Source organism: Engystomops pustulosus, chromosome 1 (assembly GCF_040894005.1).
Source record: "Engystomops pustulosus chromosome 1, aEngPut4.maternal, whole genome shotgun sequence".
NCBI lineage: Eukaryota > Metazoa > Chordata > Amphibia > Anura > Leptodactylidae > Engystomops > Engystomops pustulosus.
Window position 1 is genome coordinate 3,441,359 of NC_092411.1, and position 27,554 is coordinate 3,468,912.

General features: G+C 41.3%; 1 protein-coding gene across 4 annotated transcripts in view; it reads left to right on the forward strand.

Annotated features, from left to right (window-relative positions):
- The first annotated feature begins 19,540 nt into the window (after positions 1-19,540).
- Positions 19,541-27,554, forward strand: part of LOC140115005 (von Willebrand factor A domain-containing protein 5A-like) — a 130,171-nt gene continuing 122,157 nt past the window's right edge. Inside the window, exon 1 of one of the 4 annotated variants that reach the window (XM_072132759.1) lies at positions 19,541-19,672. Coding sequence is in view for 2 of the 4 variants with exons in the window: in XM_072132758.1 (XP_071988859.1) it covers positions 19,686-19,690 (5 nt within the window). In the remaining 2 variants the exon portion in view is untranslated. Of the gene's footprint in view, positions 19,691-27,554 lie in introns of all 4 variants that reach the window. The other 3 variants (XM_072132758.1, XM_072132757.1, XM_072132754.1) reach the window with 3 other exon arrangements.

Sequence of the window (27,554 nt, forward strand, 5' to 3'; positions counted from 1 at the left end):
GAGGAAGGTGATATCCATGTATGTACTACTCCTGCAGGATACAGAGGAGGAGGGTGATATCCATGTATGTACTACTCCTGCAGGATACAGAGGAGGAGTGTGATATCCATGTATGTACTACTCCTGCAGGATACAGAGGGGGAGTGTGATATCCATGTATATACTACTCCTGCAGGATAAAGGGGAGGAGGAGGGTGATATCCATGTATGTACTACTCCTGCAGGATACAGAGGAGGAGTGTGATATCCATGTATGTACTACTCCTGCAGGATACAGAGGAGGAGTGTGATATCCATGTATGTACTACTCCTGCAGGATACAGAGGAGGAAGGTGATATCCATGTATGTACTACTCCTGCAGGATACAGAGGGGGAGTGTGATATCCATGTATGTACTACTCCTGCAGGATACAGGGGAGGAGTGTGATATCCATGTATGTACTACTCCTGCAGGATACAGAGGAGGAGGGTGATATCCATGTATGTACTACTCCTGCAGGATACAGAGGAGGAGTGTGATATCCATGTATGTACTACTCCTGCAGGATACAGAGGAGGAGTGTGATATCCATGTATGTACTACTCCTGCAGGACACAGGGGAGGAGTGTGATATCCATGTATGTACTACTCCTGCAGGATACAGAGGAGGAAGGTGATATCCATGTATGTACTACTCCTGCAGGATACAGAGGAGGAGTGTGATATCAATGTATGTACTACTGCAGGATACAAAGGAGAAGTGTGATATCCATGTATGTACTACTCCTGCAGGATACAGGGGAGGAGTGTGATATCCATGTATGTACTACTCCTGCAGGATACAGGGGAGGAGTGTGATATCCATGTATGTACTACTCCTGCAGGATACAGAGGAGGAGTGTGATATCCATGTATGTACTACTCCTGCAGGATACAGAGGAGGAGCGTGATATCCATGTATGTACTACTCCTGCAGGATACAGAGGGGGAGTGTGATATCCATGTATGTACTACTCCTGCAGGATACAGAGGAGGAGGGTGATATCCATGTATGTGCTACTCCTGCAGGATACAGGGAGGAGTGTGATATCCATGTATGTACTACTCCTGCAGGATACAGAGGAGGAGGGTGATATCCATGTATGTACTACTCCTGCAGGATACAGAGGAGGAGTGTGATATCCATGTATGTACTACTCCTGCAGGATACAGGGGAGGAGCGTGATATCCATGTATGTACTACTCCTGCAGGATACAGAGGAGGAGTGTGATATCCATGTATGTACTACTCCTGCAGGATATAGGGGAGGAGGAGGGTGATATCCATGTATGTACTACTCCTGCAGGATACAGGGGAGGAGTGTGATATCCATGTATGTACTACTCCTGCAGGATACAGAGGAGGAGTGTGATATCCATGTATGTACTACTCCTGCAGGATACAGGGGAGGAGCGTGATATCCATGTATATACTACTCCTGCAGGATACAGAGGAGGAGCGTGATATCCACGTATGTACTACTCCTGCAGGATACAGAGGAGGAGCGTGATATCCACGTATGTACTACTCCTGCAGGATACAGAGGAGGAGCGTGATATCCACGTATGTACTACTCCTGCAGGATACAGAGGAGGAGTGTGATATCCATGTATATACTACTCCTGCAGGATTCAGAGGAGGAGCGTGATATCTACGTATGTACTACTCCTGCAGGATACAGAGGAGGAGCGTGATATCCATGTATATACTACTCCTGCAGGATACAGAGGAGGAGTGTGATATCCATGTATATACTACTCCTGCAGGATACAGAGGAGGAGTGTGATATCCATGTATATACTACTCCTGCAGGATACAGAGGAGGAGTGTGATATCCATGTATGTACTACTCCTGCAGGATACAGAGGAGGAGTGTGATATCCATGTATGTACTACTCCTGCAGGATACAGAGGAGGAGTGTGATATCCATGTATGTACTACTCCTGCAGGATACAGAGGAGGAGTGTGATATCCATGTATGTACTACTCCTGCAGGATACAGAGGAGGAGGAGTGTGATATCCATGTATGTACTACTCCTGCAGGATACAGAGGAGGAGGGTGATATCCATGTATGTACTACTCCTGCAGGATACAGAGGAGGAGTGTGATATCCATGTATGTACTACTCCTGCAGGATACAGAGGAGGAGTGTGATATCCATGTATATACTACTCCTGCAGGATACAGAGGAGGAGTGTGATATCCATGTATGTACTACTCCTGCAGGATACAGAGGAGGAGGAGTGTGATATCCATGTATGTACTACTCCTGCAGGATACAGAGGAGGAGTGTGATATCCATGTATGTACTACTCCTGCAGGATACAGAGGAGGAGGGTGATATCCATGTATGTACTACTCCTGCAGGATACAGGGGAGGAGCGTGATATCCATGTATGTACTACTCCTGCAGGATACAGGGGAGGAGCGTGATATCCATGTATGTACTACTCCTGCAGGATACAGAGGAGGAGTGTGATATCCACGTATGTACTACTCCTGCAGGATACAGAGGAGGAGTGTGATATCCATGTATATACTACTCCTGCAGGATACAGAGGAGGAGTGTGATATCCATGTATATACTACTCCTGCAGGATACAGAGGAGGAGTGTGATATCCATGTATGTACTACTCCTGCAGGATACAGAGGAGGAGTGTGATATCCATGTATATACTACTCCTGCAGGATACAGAGGAGGGTGATATCCATGTATGTACTACTCCTGCAGGATACAGGGGAGGAGGAGTGTGATATCCATGTATGTACTACTCCTGCAGGATACAGAGGAGGAGCGTGATATCCATGTATGTACTACTCCTGCAGGATACAGAGGAGGGTGATATCCATGTATGTACTACTCCTGCAGGATACATAGGAGGAGTGTGATATCCATGTATGTACTACTCCTGCAGGATACAGAGGAAGAGGGTGATATCCATGTATGTACTACTCCTGCAGGATACATAGGAGGAGTGTGATATCCATGTATGTACTACTCCTGCAGGATACAGAGGAGGAGGGTGATATCCATGTATGTACTACTCCTGCAGGATACATAGGAGGAGTGTGATATCCATGTATGTACTACTCCTGCAGGATACAGAGGAGGAGTGTGATATCCATGTATGTACTACTCCTGCAGAATACAGAGGAAGAGGGTGATATCCATGTATGTACTACTCCTGCAGGATACAGGGGAGGAGTGTGATATCCATGTATCTACTACTCCTGCAGAATACAGGGGAGGAGTGTGATATCCATGTATGTACTACTCCTGCAGGATACAGAGGAGGAGTGTGATATCCATGTATGTAGTACTCCTGCAGGATACAGAGGAGGAGTGTGATATCCATGTATGTACTACTCCTGCAGGATACAGAGGAGGAGGGTGATATCCATGTATGTGCTACTCCTGCAGGATACAGAGGGGGAGGGTGATATCCATGTATGTACTACTCCTGCAGGATACAGGGGAGGAGGGTGATATCCATGTATGTACTACTCCTGCAGGATACAGGGGAGGAGTGTGATATCCATGTATGTACTACTCCTGCAGAATACAGAGGAGGAGTGTGATATCCATGTATGTACTACTCCTGCAGGATACAGAGGAGGAGGGTGATATCCATGTATGTACTACTCCTGCAGGATACAGAGGAGGAGGAGTGTGATATCCATGTATATACTACTCCTGCAGGATACAGAGGAGGAGGGTGATATCCATGTATGTACTACTCCTGCAGAATACAGAGGAAGAGGGTGATATCCATGTATGTACTACTCCTGCAGGATACAGGGGAGGAGTGTGATATCCATGTATCTACTACTCCTGCAGAATACAGGGGAGGAGTGTGATATCCATGTATGTACTACTCCTGCAGGATACAGAGGAGGAGGGTGATATCCATGTATGTGCTACTCCTGCAGGATACAGAGGGGGAGGGTGATATCCATGTATGTACTACTCCTGCAGGATACAGAGGAGGAGGGTGATATCCATGTATGTACTACTCCTGCAGGATACAGAGGAGGAGTGTGATATCCATGTATGTACTACTCCTGCAGGATACAGAGGAGGAGGGTGATATCCATGTATGTACTACTCCTGCAGGATACAGAGGAGGGTGATATCCATGTATGTACTACTCCTGCAGGATACAGGGGAGGAGTGTGATATCCATGTATGTACTACTCCTGCAGGATACAGAGGAGGAGTGTGATATCCATGTATGTACTACTCCTGCAGGATACAGAGGAGGAGGGTGATATCCATGTATGTACTACTCCTGCAGGATACAGAGGAGGAGGGTGATATCCATGTATGTACTACTCCTGCAGCATACAGGGGAGGAGCGTGATATCCATGTATGTACTACTCCTGCAGCATACAGAGGAGGAGTGTGATATCCATGTATGTACTACTCCTGCAGGATACAGAGGAGGAGTGTGATATCCATGTATGTACTACTCCTGCAGGATACAGAGGAGGAGTGTGATATCCATGTATGTACTACTCCTGCAGGATACAGAGGAGGAGCGTGATATCCATGTATGTACTACTCCTGCAGGATACAGAGGAGGAGGGTGATATCCATGTATGTGCTACTCCTGCAGGATACAGGGGAGGAGGGTGATATCCATGTATGTACTACTCCTGCAGGATACAGGGGAGGAGTGTGATATCCATGTATGTACTACTCCTGCAGAATACAGGGGAGGAGTGTGATATCCATGTATGTACTACTCCTGCAGGATACAGAGGAGGAGGGTGATATCCATGTATGTACTACTCCTGCAGGATACAGAGGAGGAGGGTGATATCCATGTATGTGCTACTCCTGCAGGATACAGAGGGGGAGGGTGATATCCATGTATGTACTACTCCTGCAGGATACAGGGGAGGAGCGTGATATCCATGTATGTACTACTCCTGCAGGATACAGAGGAGGAGGGTGATATCCATGTATGTGCTACTCCTGCAGGATACAGAGGGGGAGGGTGATATCCATGTATGTACTACTCCTGCAGGATACAGGGGAGGAGTGTGATATCCATGTATGTACTACTCCTGCAGGATACAGAGGAGGAGGGTGATATCCATGTATGTACTACTCCTGCAGGATACAGAGGAGGAGCGTGATATCCATGTATGTACTACTCCTGCAGGATACAGGGGAGGAGGGTGATATCCATGTATATACTACTCCTGCAGGATTCAGAGGAGGAGCGTGATATCCATGTATGTACTACTCCTGCAGGATACAGGGGAGGAGGGTGATATCCATGTATGTACTACTCCTGCAGGATACAGGGGAGGAGTGTGATATCCATGTATGTACTACTCCTGCAGGATACAGGGGAGGAGGGTGATATCCATGTATGTACTACTCCTGCAGGATACAGAGGAGGAGGAGTGTGATATCCATGTATATACTACTCCTGCAGGATACAGAGGAGGAGTGTGATATCCATGTATGTACTACTCCTGCAGGATACAGAGGAGGAGTGTGATATCCATGTATGTACTACTCCTGCAGGATACAGAGGAGGAGGAGTGTGATATCCATGTATGTACTACTCCTGCAGGATACAGAGGAGGAGGAGTGTGATATCCATGTATGTACTACTCCTGGTGATCCTCTGCAGTCACTCCCCACATCTCGGGCTATACTATTACTGTGCATTGGGATGAGGGTGAAGAAATACTGAGGATCTCAGGGATAGAAGAGGATCCTGAACATGTAGTGGCTTGTACTCTATATGTAAATTATAGACTCCGTACATTTTGTATTATATTTATGTGGCTAAAAATGTTGAAGTTGTTCAGAATTTGGCTTGGAGATCACAAGTGAAGTTGGGAGCCAGGGGGGTCCTGTTATCGGATCCCTCCTTCTACTGTGCCGCGTCTCTCCCTCACTCTCTGGTGTGGAGGACGGGGGGGGGGGGGGTGTCACTGCTCTTATAGGAATGGTCCGGGGCTGTTACTATTAATATCTTATAATTATCCATGGATATTGATGGACACAACTGCAGGAAGTTACAGCAGGAAAGACTTCAGCATCTGTTATTATCTGCAGTTCTATGGAATAGACTCTACAAGTGTCGAAAAATATTAGCCAGTTTTTTTAATGTGTTATAGGTCACATAAGTCTCAGCCCTTGTCCCTGGAGAGATGTGTAATCAGACCTTTGTGTGTTTTGTTTGTAGAAGCAGGACCATGGTATATGCATTTATATTCCAGGATTGTAGCTGGACTTTGAGCACTGGGGTGCACTGCTGTGTGTGATCTTTTCACTGAGCACAGACCACTACTCTGAGTAAGTGCTAAAGCCGGCTTCTGGTTAGATATTACAACAGAGGGAAGGGGCAAGGTAACTGGTTGAAAGCAAAAGTCCAGCTACAATCCTGGAATATAAATGTATGTGGTTATGCTGATATTCAAACTGTCAATGGAATTAGGGAAATTGCCCTGGAATCTTCCTGGGAAGTCTATAAGAATTTATCAGGGACTTTCTCTGCTACAAAGAGGTGACTCAAAAAAAATAGAAATAAGAAAGAGGTTATTCGGTGTTACATAGGAAGTATCTATACAAGTACATTCTTGTAGGATTACACCCCTACTTCTATGGAAGGGGGCCAGTAAAAGTTGTGAAACACATTTCTGTGGAATTACGATTAAAAGTTCTCATCAATCTCCACTTTTCAGGTGACAGCGAGCGCAGATCTAACAGACCGCATAATGTGCTGCGTGGACACAATACATACAGTGCAGCTCGGGTCAGGTGTTGGTGCACATTAGTATTAACTGTTTGAAGACTGCAGACGAGAATGCTCGTCCTAATTACTGATGACTTCCCGCCTGAAGACGAGCTTTCTTGTCCTGATGATCGCGCTGCCATAATCCTAACCAGTAGCAGGAGACCGGCTGTGACATATACCCGAGTCTATGTTGTATCTGCCCTGCCTGCAGAGCGTTCTTTGCAGGGCAACTTAACCCCTTAACTGCCGCATTCAAGCTTGATTGCAGCAGCTAGGGAGAGAGGGTTCCCTCTGTCATTCTCTCTTAAAGGGGTTGTCCATGATATTACTTACCTCTCTTCTGACCTTCAGTCCAGCTCAGCACCTCCATCCGTAAGCAGGGACGTACATAGAAACCATGGGGCTCCATAGCAAAGGTTAGGTTTGGTCCTCAACCCCCTCCCCACAAAAAGTAAATTAGTGCTATATCAATTTCCAAATAGATAAGTGATATTACTGCCCTATAGTGACTAATATTACTGCCATACAGTGACTAATATTACTACCATACAGTGATTAATATTACTACCATACAGTGATTAATATTACTGCCATACAGTGACTAATATTACTGCCATACAGTGATTAATATTACTGCCATACAGTAACTAATATTACTGCCCTATAGTTACTAATATTACTGCCATACAGTGACTAATATTACTGCCATACAGTGACTAATATTACTACCATACAGTGACTAATATTACTGCCATACAGTGACTAATATTACTACCATACAGTGACTAATATTACTGCCCTACAGTGACTAATATTACTGCCATACAGTGACTAATATTACTGCCATACAGTGACTAATATTACTGCCCTACAGTGATTAATATTACTGCCCTACAGTGATTGATATTACTGCCATACAGTGACTAATATTACTGCCATACAGTGACAAATATTACTGCCATACAGTGACAAATATTACTGCCATACAGTGATTAATATTACTGCCATACAGTGACTAATATTACTGCCATACAGTGATTAATATTACTGCCATACAGTGACTAATATTACTGCCATACAGTGACTAATATTACTGCCATACAGTGACTAATATTACTGCCCTATAGTGATTGATATTACTGCCATACAGTGACTAATATTACTGCCATACAGTGACTAATATTACTGCCATACAGTGATTAATATTACTGCCATACAATGACTAATATTACTGCCCTACAGTGACTAATATTACTGCCCTACAGTGATTAATATTACTGCCCTACAGTGACTAATATTACTGCCCTACAGTGATTAATATTACTGCCATACAGTGACTAATATTACTGCCATACAGTGATTGATATTACTGCCATACAGTGACTAATATTACTGCCATACAGTGACAAATATTACTGCCATACAGTGATTAATATTACTGCCATACAGTGACAAATATTACTGCCATACAGTGATTAATATTACTGCCATACAGTGACTAATATTACTGCCATACAGTGATTAATATTACTGCCCTATAGTTACTAATATTACTGCCATACAGTGATTAATATTACTGCCCTACAGTGATTAATATTACTGCCCTATAGTTACTAATATTACTGCCATACAGTGACTAATATTACTGCCCTACAGTGATTAATATTACTGCCCTATAGTTACTAATATTACTGCCATACAGTGACTAATATTACTGCCCTACAGTGATTAATATTACTGCCCTATAGTTACTAATATTACTACCATACAGTGACTAATATTACTGCCATACAGTGATTAATATTACTGCCCTACAGTGATTAATATTACTGCCCTATAGTTACTAATATTACTGCCATACAGTGATTAATATTACTGCCCTACAGTGATTGATATTACTGCCATACAGTGACTAATATTACTGCCATACAGTGACTAATATTACTGCCATACAGTGATTAATATTACTGCCATACAGTGACTAATATTACTGCCATACAGTGACTAATATTACTGCCATACAGTGATTAATATTACTGCCCTACAGTGACAAATATTACTGCCCTACAGTGATTAATATTACTGCCATACAGTGACTAATATTACTGCCATACAGTGACTAATATTACTGCCATACAGTGACAAATATTACTGCCCTACAGTGATTAATATTACTGCCCTATAGTTACTAATATTACTGCCATACAGTGATTAATATTACTGCCCTATAGTTACTAATATTAATGCCCTACAGTGATTAATATTACTGCCCTATAGTTACTAATATTACTGCAATACAGTGATTAATATTACTGCTATACAGTGACTAATATTACTGCTATACAGTGACTAATATTACTGCCCTACAGTGATTAATATTACTAATATATAGTGACTAATATTACTGCCATACAGTGAATAATATTACTGCCCTACAATGATTAATATTACTGCCCTATAGTTACTAATATTACTGCCATACAGTGACTAATATTACTGCAATACAGTGATTAATATTACTGCCCTATAGTGATTGATATTACTGCCATACAGTGACTAATATTACTGCCATACAGTGATTAATATTACTGCCATACAGTGACTAATATTACTGCCATACAGTGACTAATATTACTGCCATACAGTGACAAATATTACTGCCCTACAGTGATTAATATTACTGCCATACAGTGACTAATATTACTGCCATACAGTGACAAATATTACTGCCCTACAGTGATTAATATTACTGCCCTATAGTTACTAATATTACTGCCATACAGTGATTAATATTACTGCCCTATAGTTACTAATATTAATGCCCTACAGTGATTAATATTACTGCCCTATAGTTACTAATATTACTGCAATACAGTGATTAATATTACTGCTATACAGTGACTAATATTACTGCTATACAGTGACTAATATTACTGCCCTACAGTGATTAATATTACTAATATATAGTGACTAATATTACTGCCATACAGTGATTAATATTACTGCCCTACAATGATTAATATTACTGCCCTATAGTTACTAATATTACTGCCATACAGTGACTAATATTACTGCCATACAGTGACTAATATTACTGCCATACAGTGATTAATATTACTGCCATACAGTGACTAATATTACTGCCATACAGTGACTAATATTACTGCCCTATAGTGATTGATATTACTGCCATACAGTGACTAATATTACTGCCATACAGTGATTAATATTACTACCATACAGTGATTAATATTACTGCCATACAGTGACTAATATTACTGCCATACAGTGATTAATATTACTACCATACAGTGACTAATATTACTGCCATACAGTGATTAATATTACTGCCATACAGTGACCAATATTACTGACATACAGTGATTAATATTACTGCCATACAGTGACTAATATTACTGCCATACAGTGACTAATATTACTGCCATACAGTGATTAATATTACTGCCATACAATGACTAATATTACTGCCCTACAGTGACTAATATTACTACCATACAGTGACTAATATTACTGCCATACAGTGACTAATATTACTACCATACAGTGACTAATATTACTGCAATACAGTGATTAATATTACTGCTATACAGTGACTAATATTACTGCTATACAGTGACTAATATTACTGCCATACAGTGACTAATATTACTGCCATACAGTGATTAATATTACTGCCCTACAGTGATTAATATTACTGCCCTACAGTGACTAATATTACTGCCCTACAGTGATTAATATTACTGCCATACAGTGACTAATATTACTGCCATACAGTGATTAATATTACTGCCCTACAGTGACTAATATTACTGCCCTACAGTGATTAATATTACTGCCATACAGTGACTAATATTACTGCCATACAGTGATTGATATTACTGCCATACAGTGACTAATATTACTGCCATACAGTGACAAATATTACTGCCATACAGTGATTAATATTACTGCCATACAGTGACAAATATTACTGCCATACAGTGATTAATATTACTGCCATACAGTGACTAATATTACTGCCATACAGTGATTAATATTACTGCCCTATAGTTACTAATATTACTGCCATACAGTGATTAATATTACTGCCCTACAGTGATTAATATTACTGCCCTATAGTTACTAATATTACTGCCATACAGTGACTAATATTACTGCCCTACAGTGATTAATATTACTGCCCTATAGTTACTAATATTACTGCCATACAGTGACTAATATTACTGCCCTACAGTGATTAATATTACTGCCCTATAGTTACTAATATTACTGCCATACAGTGATTAATATTACTGCCCTACAGTGATTAATATTACTGCCCTACAGTGATTAATATTACTGCCATACAGTGATTAATATTACTGCCCTACAGTGATTAATATTACTGCCCTATAGTTACTAATATTACTGCCATACAGTGATTAATATTACTGCCCTACAGTGATTGATATTACTGCCATACAGTGACTAATATAACTGCCATACAGTGACTAATATTACTGCCATACAGTGATTAATATTACTGCCCTACAGTGACAAATATTACTGCCCTACAGTGATTAATATTACTGCCATACAGTGACTAATATTACTGCCATACAGTGACAAATATTACTGCCCTACAGTGATTAATATTACTGCCCTATAGATACTAATATTACTGCCATACAGTGATTAATATTACTGCCCTATAGTTACTAATATTAATGCCCTACAGTGATTAATATTACTGCCCTATAGTTACTAATATTACTGCAATACAGTGATTAATATTACTGCTATACAGTGACTAATATTACTGCTATACAGTGACTAATATTACTGCCCTACAATGATTAATATTACTGCCCTATAGTTACTAATATTACTGCCATACAGTGACTAATATTACTGCAATACAGTGATTAATATTACTGCTATACAGTGACTAATATTACTGCCATACAGTGATTAATAGTACTGCCATACAGTGACTAATATTACTGCCCTACAGTGATTAATATTACTAATATATAGTGACTAATATTACTGCCCTACAGTGATTAATATTACTGCCGTACAGTGATTAATATTACTGCCATACAGTGACTAATATTACTGCCATACAGTGACTAATATTACTGCCATACAATGATTAATATTACTGCCCTATAGTTACTAATATTACTGCCATACAGTGACTAATATTACTGCCATACAGTGACTAATATTACTGCAATACAGTGATTAATATTACTGCAATACAGTGACTAATATTACTGCCCTACAGTGATTAATATTACTGCCGTACAGTGATTAATATTACTGCCATACAGTGACTAATATTACTGCCATACAGTGACTAATATTACTGCCATACAATGATTAATATTACTGCCCTATAGTTACTAATATTACTGCCATACAGTGACTAATATTACTGCCATACAGTGACTAATATTACTGCAATACAGTGATTAATATTACTGCAATACAGTGACTAATATTACTGCAATACAGTGATTAATATTACTGCTATACAGTGACTAATATTACTGCCCTACAGTGATTAATATTACTAATATATAGTGACTAATATTACTGCCCTACAGTGATTAATATTACTGCCGTACAGTGATTAATATTACTGCCATACAGTGATTAATATTACTGCCCTATAGTTACTAATATTACTGCCATACAGAGACTAATATTACTGCCCTACAGTGATTAATATTACTGCCGTACAGTGATTAATATTACTGCCATACAGTGACTAATATTACTGCCATACAGGGACTAATATTACTGCCATACAGTGATTAATATTACTGCCGTACAGTGATTAATATTACTGCCATACAGTGACTAATATTACTGCCATACAGTGACTAATATTACTGCCCTACAGTGATTAATATTACCGCCATACAGAGACTAATATTACTGCCATACAGTGACTAATATTACTGCCATACAGAGACTAATATTACTGCCATACAGTGACTAATATTACTGCCATACAGTGACTAATATTACTGCCCTACAGTGATTAATATTACTAATATATAGTGACTAATATTACTGCCCTACAGTGATTAATATTACTGCCATACAGTGACTAATATTACTGCCATACAGTGACTAATATTACTGCCATACAGTGATTAATATTACTGCCCTATAGTTACTAATATTACTGCCATACAGTGATTAATATTACTGCCATACAGTGACTAATATTACTGCCATACAGTGACAAATATTACTGCCCTACAGTGACTAATATTACTAATATATAGTGACTAATATTACTGCCCTACAGTGATTAATATTACTGCCATACAGTGACTAATATTACTGCCCTATAGTGACTAATATTACTGCCATACAGTGATTAATATTACTGCCATACAGTGACTAATATTACTGCCCTACAGTGACTAATATTACTGCCATACAGTGACTAATATTACTGCCCTATAGTGACTAATATTACTGCCATACAGTGATTAATATTACTGCTATACAGTGATAAATATTACTGCCATACAGTGACTAATATTACTGCAATACAGTGATTAATATTACTGCAATACAGTGACTAATATTACTGCCATACAGTGACTAATATTACTGCAATACAGTGATTAATATTACTGCTATACAGTGACTAATATTACTGCCCTACAGTGATTAATATTACTAATATATAGTGACTAATATTACTGCCCTACAGTGATTAATATTACTGCCGTACAGTGATTAATATTACTGCCATACAGTGATTAATATTACTGCCCTATAGTTACTAATATTACTGCCATACAGAGACTAATATTACTGCCCTACAGTGATTAATATTACTGCCGTACAGTGATTAATATTACTGCCATACAGAGACTAATATTACTGCCATACAGTGACTAATATTACTGCCATACAGTGACTAATATTACTGCCCTACAGTGATTAATATTACTGCCTTACAGTGATTAATATTACTGCCATACAGAGACTAATATTACTGCCATACAGTGACTAATATTACTGCCATACAGTGACTAATATTACTGCCCTACAGTGATTAATATTACTAATATATAGTGACTAATATTACTGCCCTACAGTGATTAATATTACTAATATATAGTGACTAATATTACTGCCCTACAGTGATTAATATTACTGCCATACAGTGACTAATATTACTGCCATACAGTGACTAATATTACTGCCATACAGTGATTAATATTACTGCCCTATAGTTACTAATATTACTGCCATACAGTGATTAATATTACTGCCATACAGTGACTAATATTACTGCCATACAGTGACAAATATTACTGCCCTACAGTGACTAATATTACTAATATATAGTGACTAATATTACTGCCCTACAGTGATTAATATTACTGCCATACAGTGACTAATATTACTGCCCTATAGTGACTAATATTACTGCCATACAGTGATTAATATTACTGCCATACAGTGACTAATATTACTGCCCTACAGTGACTAATATTACTGCCATACAGTGACTAATATTACTGCCATACAGTGACTAATATTACTGCCCTATAGTGACTAATATTACTGCCATACAGTGATTAATATTACTGCTATACAGTGATAAATATTACTGCCATACAGTGACTATTACTGCCATACAGTGACTAATATTACTGCCATACAGTGACTATTACTGCCCTACAGTGATTAATATTACTGCCATACAGTGATTAATATTACTGCCATACAGTGACTAATATTACTGCCATACAGTGACTAATATTACTGCCATACAGTGACTATTACTGCCATACAGTGACTAATATTACTGCACTACAGTGAATAATATTACTGCCATACAGTGACTAATATTACTGCCATACAGTGATTAATATTACTGCCATACAGTGACTAATATTACTGCCATACAGTGATTAATATTACTGCCATACAGAGACTAATATTACTGCCCTACAGTGATTAATATTACTGCCATACAGAGACTAATATTACTGCCATACAGTGACTAATATTACTGCCATACAGTGACTAATATTACTGCCATACAGTGATTAATATTACTGCCATACAGAGACTAATATTACTGCCATACAGTGATTAATATTACTGCCATACAGAGACTAATATTACTGCCATACAGTGATTAATATTACTGCCATACAGAGACTAATATTACTGCCCTACAGTGACTAATATTACTACCATACAGTGATAAATACTACTGCCCTACAGTGACTAATATTACTGCCATACAGAGACTAATATTACTGCTATACAGTGACTAATATTACTGCCATACAGTGACTAATATTACTGCACTACAGTGACTAATATTACTACCATACAGTGATAAATACTACTGCCCTACAGTGATTAATATTACTGCCATACAGTGACAAATATTACTGCCATACAGTGATTAATATTACTGCCACTGTACTGAAAAAACATCACTATGCAAGAAATAATACTATAAATGATACTGCTGTACACACCCTGACCTCTACTATTACCTCTACATGATGACTGAATAATACTGCCACACTATAACGCTTCCATTACCCCTATATAGTTACTATATAACTGAATAATACCACCTGACAGATATAGAAAAATATACAAAAAAAATTAATACAAAATTGTAAAAAAAAACAAACCCACGTCTGCAGGTCATTCACGTGATGACAGTAACATTTTATTTGTTTTTTTACTTTCTTTTTTATTACAGCCCACATGATATTGTAGCCTCTATAGCGCCCCCTGCAGTCTGGGATCTCTACTTGGTCAGGCAGAGAACATCATAACAACTATAGCTGTGACTTATCGCTGGAGTATTCCCCCCCTGATGCAGGGCTGCTTCTAGCCTTTTTGCCGCCTGAGGCGAAAATTCAACTGCAGCTTCCGGCCGGATGCGACAACCTTCCGGCCCCCATACACAATGCTGTGTATAGGGACGGATAGGCGTACCCGGCCACGGCCGGCCGGAAGCTGAGTCCAGCGCTGCCCCGGCGGCCATGTTTGTTTACATGGCGCCCGGACCGGAGCGACAGCAGCGCTGGATACCGGAGGGCACCGGAAGGTAAGTACATCTTTATTGTTTTAGGCAGCCCGCTCTCGGCCACATATAGTTTTTTTTCAAAACTCGGACAACCCCTTTAATATCCTGCAATCACAAAGAGGGGGAGGAGGCTCTGAACAGAGTATGAACAGGGGCAGAATAAGTGGCAGATATTAGTCCTCACTATTCCCCTAGTGGCCTGGTCTATAGAGTATAAAGGAGCCCCTGCCTGGCTCCTGCTATCACACAGGGCTAGATACCGCTAAAAGCTCTTCTCTTTCACTCGGGACAGGAGAAGGTCACATGACATTCTGCTGCCAGTTAACCCCTTATGGACTAAGCCTATTTTCACCTTATGGACACAGACAGATTTTTGTAATCTGACATGTGTCAATTTCAATAGTAATAACGTTGGATCGCTTTCATATACCAAGTTTTTTGTGACACATTGAACTTCAAGATATTTGAAACATTTGAGTGATATATTTTGAATTTATTTACGAAAAAACGGAAAAATAGCAAAAAGTTGTAAAAATCTGCTCTTTTTTTAAACTTTTGAACAAATAGTTCATGATTAATGATGGTTTAATAAATTCTTTTCTATCTGTAGGATGGTATTAGGCTTTTATATTTAGTAGATATTTTTTTAAATAAGATTCAAAATTCATTTTATTAAGGGCAATTTTACTTCTCATTTTAATGGACCTAAAACAACAGAAAACACATAAATGACACCACTTAAGAAACTACACCCCTTACATTATTCAAAATGTTTTAAGGAGCATTATTAACCCTTTAGGTTTTCTTCAAAGTTAAATTAAAATGTAGAGGAGAGTACAGATGGGAGAGGTATGCAGCTGGGCAGGGAAGGGGTTAATTGTGTGTAGTGCGCCGGTGATTTATGGTGTGGAGGGTCACTCTAGGCATCTGATCTCCTACCTCTGGTCTGTACTAAATGACCAGTCACAGCAATCGCTTGGGGGATGGGACTTCTATTCCCCATAAGTTCTGAGAATGATACAAATGTTAATTGTTACAAAGTCTCTGGCATCAGGTGTTATAATGGTAATTTGCATATTCTCCAGAATGTTATACAGAGGGATCAGCTTAACAGCAATTAATTACAAAGTCAGTATTTACCTAGAAAATGAACTTTTCCCCCAAAACACATTTCCCCTCATTGCAGGCGCCTTAGGCGGAGCAGCTGCCATGGTGTCAGTGATGTCTCCAGTAACACAGGTGCGGGGGCTGATGGGGACAGGGCTGGGGGACAATGTGTCATGTGTAAGTAACAATCACCACTGGGCAGTATAATAGGAGCAGGTAACATGGTGTCAGTGATGTCTCCAGTAACACAGGTGCCGGGGCTGATGAGGACAGGGCTGGGGGACAATCTGTCAGGATTAAGTAACAATCACACTCCTGGACACTTTACAAGGAGGCTGGTGCTTGGCATCATTGTTTCTCTTCTGTTACCCATGGTTATCTCTAAAGAAACACGTACAGTCATCATTGCACTGCACAAAACTGGCCGAACAGGGAAGAGTATCGCAGCGAGAAAGATGTCACCTCAGTCACCAATCTATCGCATCATCAAGGAATCCAAGGAGAGAGGCTCCATTGTTACCAAAAAGGCTCCAGGAGCCCAAGAAGGAGCAGCAAGCGCCAGGAGCGTCTCTTACAAGTGTCTCAGCTTGGGGATGGGGCTCCCAGCATCGCAGAGCTCAGGAATGGCAGCGGCAGGTGTGAGGCATCTGCACGCACTGTGACACTGCGGAGACTCCTGGAGCAAGGCCTGGTGTCCAGGAGGGCAGCACAGAAGCCGCTTCTCTCCAGAAACCATCAGGGACAGACGGATATTCTGCAGGAGGTGCAGGGAGTGGACGCTGAGGACTGGGGGACAGACGGATATTCTGCAGGAGGTGCAGGGAGTGGACGCTGAGGACTGGGGGACAGACGGATATTCTGCAGGAGGTGCAGGGAGTGGACGCTGAGGACTGGGGGACAGACGGATATTCTGCAGGAGGTGCAGGGAGTGGACGCAGAGGACTGGGGGACAGACGGATATTCTGCAGGAGGTGCAGGGAGTGGACGCTGAGGACTGGGGGAAAGGCATTGTCTCTGATGAATCCCCTTTCCGATTGTTGGGAGAAGACAAGGTGAGCGATGCCCCCAGTCCTGTCTCCTGCACCTGTAAAGCCTCCTGCAGCCATTCATGTGGGGGAGGGGGGGGGGGGTGGCCGCTCAGCAAAGGGAATCGCATAAAAACACCTCCATGAATAAAGAATGGGAGCAGAATGTCCTCCAGGAGCCGCTTCTCCCGACCCTCCAGGAGCAGATGGTGATGAGCAATGCCTCCTCCAGCATGATGGAGCACCGGCCATAAAGGGGAGAACTAAATGGCCCGGAAACTCCCCAGATCTTATCCCATTGAGAACTTGTGGTCAATCATCAGGAGACGGAGGACAAACAAAACCAACACATTGTGACAGAATGCAGCAGTGATTGTGCAGGAATGGACGGCGATCAGTCAGGATCTGGTGCAGGAGGTGAGTGAGAGCTGCCGGGGAGAATTGCAGAGGTCCTGAAGAAGAAGGAGAGGTCCTGCAGATACTGACTCGCTGCAGTAACTCCTCCCACCTGACAATAAAAGCTTCTGCTCCCCATAATATGATTGCACTTGTATCTCTGTATGTGATAAACATCTGACAAACCAGAGGGACACATCATGTGACAAGAGGAGATTTGTGTCACTCTCACAACTTATGGCCATGACTGTACCGGCCTGGGTGAAGAACTGGGAGGACCAGGTGGTTTTGGGTTCATCCCATTGTTGCGCTAGGTAGGGTCACTTCAGTAACCTGGACCTGCAGCGGCATCTGGGGAAGTTCCACTCTGATGTTTGACCATCTATTGTTGGACTTTCTTTGGGGGCTCCGGTTTCAGGAGATGATCCATCACCCTAGAAGTTCCTTTTCTTTCCCCCAGCTTTCTCACCCCTGGCAATTTGTTTGGGTCCCTGCACTTCTAGGTCCTGTTTGCTCAGATTGTGAGGGTGACCTGTGCATTGAGAATTTCGTGATGTCTGACCCAATTGTTGAAGACTCGATCGGGAATTTTTGAGGGATTCCAGGAGTCATGGCAGTTCCCCAACTGAATTGGCGCAGTGGATGGGAAACACATCCGTGGGAAGAAGCCGCCTCACTCAGGGTCCCAATTATTCTAATTATAAGCAGTCATTTTTTGGTGGTCCTTCTTGGCTTCACCCCCAACCAGCTTGTTGTTGCGGTGCCAAGATGTCTGCCTGGATCTTCTGGACGTCCTACACCGTTTGTTATCATCGCTGCTGTAGGCTGATGCTAGATTGGATACGGATTCCTTAGTTTAGCTGATTTTTTATCTATACATTAGTTATTTTAGGTAGTGAGTGAAGGGACCCCCAGGAGATGGAGCCCCCGACTTTAAAGAGACCTCATCACAGATTGTGTATCAGTGTATCGAGAGATTTTATTACAACTTTCTGCGGCATAAAATGTAATAAGGTCACAAGTGATAGAATCGGATACATCGTCTCAGCAGTGCTGTATCACAGGATTAGATACACAGCATCACATTATTCTGCTGAGATTATGAGGTCATCCTCCTCATCCTCCTCCTCCTCTCTGGGATCCTGCACCACCACTCCCCTCCATGACACGGCAGACGCCTCCTATGTATAACATTACGGGAAGTCACAAGAAGAACTAAAGCTTCTCACACAACACAGGAGCCGCACTGATACTCCCGAGGTAACGTGACTGTATGAGGTACTGTATACAGTATGGTATATACACAGAGGTAACGTGACTGTATGAGGTACTGTATACAGTATGGTATATACACAGAGGTAACGTGACTGTATGAGGTGTGTACTATATAGTATATACAGAGATACAATGTACAGTATAGTATATACAGAGATACAGTATAGTATATACAGAGGTAACGTGACTGTATGAGGTGTGTGTACTGTATAGTATATACACAGAGGTACCGTATACAGTATAGTATATACACAGAGGTAACGTGACTGTATGAGGTATGTGTACTGTATAGTATATACACAGAGGTACCGTATACAGTATAGTATATACACAGAGGTAACGTGACTGTATGAGGTCTGTGTACAGTATAGTATATACAGAGGTACTGTATACAGTATAGTATATACACAGAGGTAACGTGACTGTATGAGGTGTGTGTACTGTATAGTATATACACAGAGGTAATGTGACTGTATGAGGTGTGTGTACTGTATAGTATATACACAGAGGTACCGTATACAGTATAGTATATACACAGAGGTAACGTGACTGTATGAGGTCTGTGTACAGTATAGTATATACAGAGGTACTGTATACAGTATAGTATATACACAGAGGTAACGTGACTGTATGAGGTCTGTGTACAGTATAGTATATACAGAGGTACTGTATACAGTATAGTATATACACAGAGGTAACGTGACTGTATGAGGTGTGTGTACTGTATAGTATATACACAGAGGTAATGTGACTGTATGAGGTATGTGTACAGTATAGTATATACACAGAGGTACCGTATACAGTATAGTATATACACAGAGGTACCGTATACAGTATAGTATATACAGAGATATCGTGACTGTATGAGGTATGTGTACAGTATAGTATATACAGAGGTACCGTACATGAAGGATAAGGTGTAGTATATAGATACTGTACATGCAGGATACAGTATAGTATATAGATACTGTACATGCAGGATACAGTATAGTATTTATACTTAGTTACAGTACATGTAGTATATAGTATAGTATATAGATACTGTACATGCTGTATACAGAATAGTATATACACATAGGTACAGTACATGCGGGATACAGTATAGTATATATACAGAGGTGTGGCACATGTTGTACACAATATAGTCAGTACAAAGAGGAATATATATAAGAAGGCAAGAACATGTAATACACAGCAGAGTGTATATCCAGAGATACAGTACATGTATAGATATAGATTATATACAGTATATGTATCGATATAGATTATATACAGTATACGTATAGATATAGATTATATACAGTATATGTATAGATATAGATTATATACAGTATATGTATAGATATAGATTATATACAGTATATGTATAATACATATAATAAACAGAATAGTACAGCACACACAAGGAGCACTGATACAGCTCACATATACTGGATATGGAGTCCATACGCTCCTATATTTGGGTTCTGTTTTTTTGCATTAAGAATCTCTTTCTTAGGAATGATCACTATTACACTGTATAATCTCTGGGATGATCACTATTACACTGTATAATCTCTGGGATGATCACTATTACACTATATAATCTCTGGGATGATCACTATTACACTATATAATCTCTGGGATGATCACTATTACACTGTATAATCTCTGGGATGATCACTATTACACTGTATAATCTCTGGGATGATCACTATTACACTATATAATCTCTGGGATGATCACTATTACACTGTATAATCTCTGGGATGATCACTATTACACTGTATAATCTCTGGGATGATCACTATTACACTGTATAATCTCTGGGATGATCACTATTACACTGTATAATCTCTGGGATGATCACTATTACACTATATAATCTCATGGAATATCACTATTACACTGTATAATCTATGGGATGATCACTATTACACTATATAATCTCTGGGATGATCACTATTACACTGTATAATCTCTGGGATGATCACTATTATACTATATAATCGCATGGATTATCACTATTACACTATAGTGTCTCTAATGTCAGTATTTTCAGTGATTTCTGTCTGAAGATAAAGGGTGGAAACGATATAAAGAAATATTTTGCCTAAGGGTCTACAAAGTCTCTGAGGAAATACAGGTATTACAGGAGGTGCGGCACATTCAGTCACTTACGTCAGTACCTACCTCCAGCCGCACCCGAATTGTGTCTGTTATGGCCGCGGTCACACGTACCGCTAGACGTCCGTTCATAACGCGACGCAAGCGCACAGGGGGAGGTCCTCGGCCCGAACGCACATGCGTTTCCAGAGAAACGCATGCGATCAGCTTACCAATCGCATGCGTTTCCCTGGAAACGCATGTGCGTTCGGGCCGAGGACCTCCCCCTGTGCGCTAGCGTCGCGTTATGACGGACGCTTAGCGGTACGTGTGACCGCAGCCTATGTGAGGACATCAATGTAATTAGGCCCCATCCATCACCCGGCATCTGACAGGACCACAGGACCTCCCAGTACGTACTGGCGCCTCAGGCTTCGGGCCTACAATAATCAGATCTCAGGATACATGAAATAATCTGAGTATAACACACACCATACCTCACAACATTTGTGAAAGGGAAAGAGGGACAAAATGGCGGCACACGTAGCGTGCAATCCCCCTAAGCCACACCCCCAATCACTCCCTGGCCACGCCCCAAATTTTAGCCATATTATAATAATAAAAATGATCTCAATTAAAAAAAAATTATACATTATCCTCATTGGGATTAGAACCCAGAACCTGCAGTGTCCATGTATAATAATGTCACAGCGCCCCAACCAACTGAGCTATAATCTCAGTGATTATCCAGGTGTAGAATTTTGGTAACTAAGAACTATGACTACTGTTACACTGTGACACAGATTTAATGCTTTGGTATATAGGGAGGGATCTTCTCAGAGATTATTGTAATTATTGAGACTATTATTATTATTATTGAGATGATTATTATTATTTTTTACTATTATTAATAATCATCTCCATAATAATAAAAATAATAAAATTTATAATAATAATAATAATAGTCCCAATAATTACAATAATAATCTCTGAGAAGATCCCTCTCTATATATCAGTGCATTAGTCTGTGTCACAGTGTAACACTGGCAGATAACACTTCTTAGTTACCAGAAATCCTCTGACAAGTATCACTGGGCTTATAGCTCCGGTAGTTAAGCTCCTGTCTGCAGTGCAGAGGGTCCCAGGTTCGAATCTCAGCCTGTCCAAAACTTTATGTAATTTAATTAAATAAAGAGCTTGTGTCTGGGAAGCCCTGGAGACCATATATGGACAGATCTGATCTGAAGCTGATGACGTGGTCCCTGCTCTCCGCTAAGCCGACACTTCTCTGAAAAGGATTCCCTCCCGATGTCTGCTCTGGGGAACCCTAGGAGATGCAGTGACCATATATGGACAGATGGTGATCAGACCTGATGACGTGGTCCCTGCTCTCTCTGCTAAGCCGACACTTCTCTGAAAAGGATTCCCTCCCGATGTCTGCTCTGGGGAAGCCCTGGAGACCATATATGGACAGATGCTGATCTGACCTGATGACGTGGTCCCTGCTCTCCGCTAAGCCGACACTTCTCTGAAAAGGATTCCCTGCCCGATGTCTGCTCTGGGGAAGCCTAGGAGATGCAGTGACCATATATGGATAGAGATCTGAGCCTGATGACGTGGTCCCTGCTCTCCGCTAAGCCGACACTTCTCTGAAAAGGATTCCCTGCCCGATGTCTGCTCTGGGGAACCCTATGAGATGCAGTGACCATATATGGACAGATACTGATCTGACCTGATGACGTGGTCCCTGCTCTCTCTGCTAAGCCGACACTTCTCTGAAAAGGATTCCCTCCCGATGTCTGTAGAAGCCATTCTGTACTGTGAGTTCTGGCTTTCAAAGTATTTACTATGGGGACACAGCGCCGGGACAAAGCGGGACCTGGGGGGAAAATCCGTGACAATCTCATTGCTGCCCGTGACGCGGGGCAGAGGCAAGAAAAACGGGAAAGTCCAGTCAAAATCGGGACGGTTGGGAGCTATGACACACTTCCACTATTCCACAATATCCATTTCCACTACATTTGCCGAAACGCATTGTAACCTCAGGGTGTGATCAAGGCCGAAGCCTTTTGAATGTGTGAGGGCGCATTCACACGACGCGTTGTGTTTTTGACGCATTCCAATGGCTTCAGCCTTGATTACATGCCGAGGTTACACTGCGTTTCCACTGCATCTACTAAAACGCAACGTAACCTCGTCGTGCGAATGCACCTTCAAAAAACGTGACGCCTCATGTGAACACACCCTCAGGAAATAAGATGCACCAGCTGCTGGGTGGGGCAAATGCTGCTTGTGCACTGGGGGGGGGGGCATGACATTGCTGCTTGTGCACTGGGGGACAGAGCCAATGCTGCTAGTGCACTGGGGGCGTGGCCATTGTATTGCTGCGTGTCCACTAGAGGCGGGGCCATGGCACTGCTGCTTGTGCACAGGGGGCAGAGCCAATGCTGCTAGTGCACTGGGGGCGTGACCATTGTATTGCTGCGTGTCCACTAGAGGCGGGGCCATGGCACTGCTGCTTGTGCACAGGGGGCAGAGCCAATGCTGCTAGTGCACTGGGGGCGTGACCATTGTATTGCTGCGTGTCCTCTAGAGGCGGGGCCATGGCACTGCTGCTTGTGCACAGGGGGCAGAGCCAATGCTGCTAGTGCACTGGGGGCGTGACCATTGTATTGCTGCGTGTCCTCTAGAGGCGGGGCCATGGCACTGCTGCTTGTGCACAGGGGGCACTGTCATTACTGTTTGTGTCCTGCTATGTTTGAAGTTTACTTTTTGATTTAAGAATTGGTTTTAAAATGTCACATACACAATTCTGAGGCTTTTTTGTGTCTTGGGGCCGGTAGACTCCTTTAACCTCTTCATTCCCAGGCTATGGCACATACAGCCCCATATTACATGTAGATATTGAGCGCTTCCCCATGTGACGTCTCCTGGGGCAGGGAATGAGCTGATGTATCATGTGACATTGGGCAAATATGACTGCACCGCGAGTACACGGCCATGAGATCATGTATGACACCCGCAGAGGATACAATGTGTAAGCGAAATGCTGAGAATATCAGCAATGTCCAAATCCACATCCTGCTATATTCACATGATGGGGTCTCCCCTTACAGGGAACCTGTCAGCAGGATTTACCCCATTAACCCCCCAACAACTCAGGACAGGGATGAAATGTCCCTATTTCATGTGTATTCTCACCCATTTACCCTAGAGAAGAGTTACTTTTTTCCAGAAATGAGTCACCGTTAGTGGCTGGAGGGAGGAGTAGCCCTTGTATCAGCAATTGTACAGATATTGGGCTTTATAATATGTGTAATGATAAGAATATCATCTATCACATCGGGCTTGTGGTTCTTTAAGTTACAGAACAAGAGATACAAGTTGAACAAAAGGTCGGAATTGGATTTTTTTCTGTAGATTACATTTCCAACGATGTCTTGCGTTTCCGATATCTCTGGTTTTGTAGCTCGTGGCACCAAAATCCTGAGGCAATTTGAAAGATTCATTTTTTTATCCTTAATATCAGGATTCTATCTGATCTGAATCTCATCAAGTGACGCGCCTCAAAATATGACTCTTCTTATCTCATTTGTAAATGGCTTGAAGTAGATTTTTTTTTATTTATGTGTGAACAGGACTATTTTCTTTACAGTTTCTATTGTTCACTCCCCAAATTGGAAAAGCCAAATTTGTTATCTCCTTTCCATATCTGCTGTGACCCCCCCCCCCCCCAATGCGACTCACTAATTGATGGAGTGTCGGGCTGGGCGTACATCCCCTCACTCTATTCACTGCTATGGGAGTATCCGAAATCATCTGCACTGGCATTCACTGTCCATATGAGGCCGCATTCACACATTGCAGTTAAAACTGCATCAGAAATAACTGCATTCAGTTTTGCTGCAGTTTTTTGATTTTTGCAGATAAAAACTTGTTTATCGGTGTCTCATTTGTTAAATTAAGAAAGAAACTAAAGATAAACGTTGCACGTTCTCTAGCTCTCGCTGACGTCCGCAATCAGTGCTTGCACATGGGCGTGGCCATCTTGGACGTTGGGGGGGAGGGATTATTAGTTACCATGGTAACCCGGAGTCTCATTGGGCATTATCTATATAGTGTGCACAGGCACAAACTGTTATAGATCCATAGCAAAATCTCCAAGTACTGCAATATAGTAGTATATGGTGGGAATGATCAGAGCCCCTAGGGTTAAAGTACCCTAAGGGGTCTAAAAAGTCATAAAAAAAAGTTCTGATCCCCTTTCCCAAGAACTGATAAAAAATAAACGAAATCCTAAACATGTTGGGTATTGCCGTGTCCCAAAGGTTGACACTTTTTCACTATTTTTCAACACATACAATTTTTTTTATAAAAAGTGATATAAAGGTCACACAGTTCCCAAAATGCAATGAAAAAGTTACGTTCCCACAAAAAAGTACGTATCCTCCCTTGTCTTTTTTGGTTGTTTAGCGCATTTCTAGGATACGTGGACTACACCATAATTGTTTACATTGGTAGTGCCTGTCCCACTTGCTTGTTCCCACAAAAAAGTTACAGGAAATGAAAACAACTTTTTTGTACAGAAGTTTACATTTAAAAAAAAAAAAAAATCTATTAAGCCATAATAAAACCTATATAAATTAGGTACCGGCCCAAAGAATAAAGTAGAAGCTGTAAAAATATATAAAATATAAGCTCTATACATGTAGTATCACCGCAATGGCACCGACCCAAAGAATAAAGTAAAATGTATCACAGTGAAAATTGTATAAACTGGAAACGAAAATGTGACTCAAATGCATTTTTCACCACGTTTGCAATGTTTTTCCAGCTTCCCGGTACATGACATGGAATTATAATAATAATAAGTCACTGAGAAGTAAAAATTGTTGCACAGAAAATAAGCCTCACACAGCTCTGTACACAGACAAATGAAAAAGTTCTTGATTTTTAGAGATGGGAGTTAAAAAATGAACTAAAAAATGCTGTGTCACTAAGGGGTTAAGCCACTTTTGGTAAATCTGCCCTGCGGAGGGAGAGGGGGGGGGGGGTGATCCCATAACCTTCCAGATACTTTGACTCATGTATACTGTAATCCTGATGCAAATAATTGGAAAGATAAAAATCCACATATTAATGGCCAAATGATTGTGCTGGACCTCTGGCATGTCCTGGCTGTTTAATGTACCTACCTGTGTATAGTAAGTGATGGTGAGTCACCAGGGATCTCCTCCTTCACTCTAACAACCGAAGACCATTGTCTCCTTCACTAACGAAACATTTCTAGAATTCGCTCTTCACCTTGAGTCAACATAAACCGTGCCCTTATATAACCCTCGTTATGTGACATAAGGCGCGGCACAACCTCCTCCCTCCATGTATGTGACCACCCTGTCCTCATCTGCCCTGGTGCTCACATCATCTGCCCAACATTCAAGATCCGCACCTTCAAGATTTCTCCTGTAGATCCCCCATAGACTAGAACTTACTTCTCCGACAGCAGGAGTGTAACGTGATAGAGAGCAGAGGACGCAACGGCAAAACTGTTCCGACAACCTCCATCCAATGTCTACTAGAGTGTGGTGAGAAGCCAAGCAAAGCCACCTCAACCTGGCGCTCCATCAATTAGGGGGAACGGGGCCACAGTTCTTGTGTTTGGTTGGTGGTTTGAAGAAACATTAGAGCCATTGCGTCAAAGCCTCCCAGGGCTGCCCGAAGCATAGTCAACACCGAACTGGCCAAAAATTGAAGAGGAGAATAGTTGCCTCCCCCTTTTAAT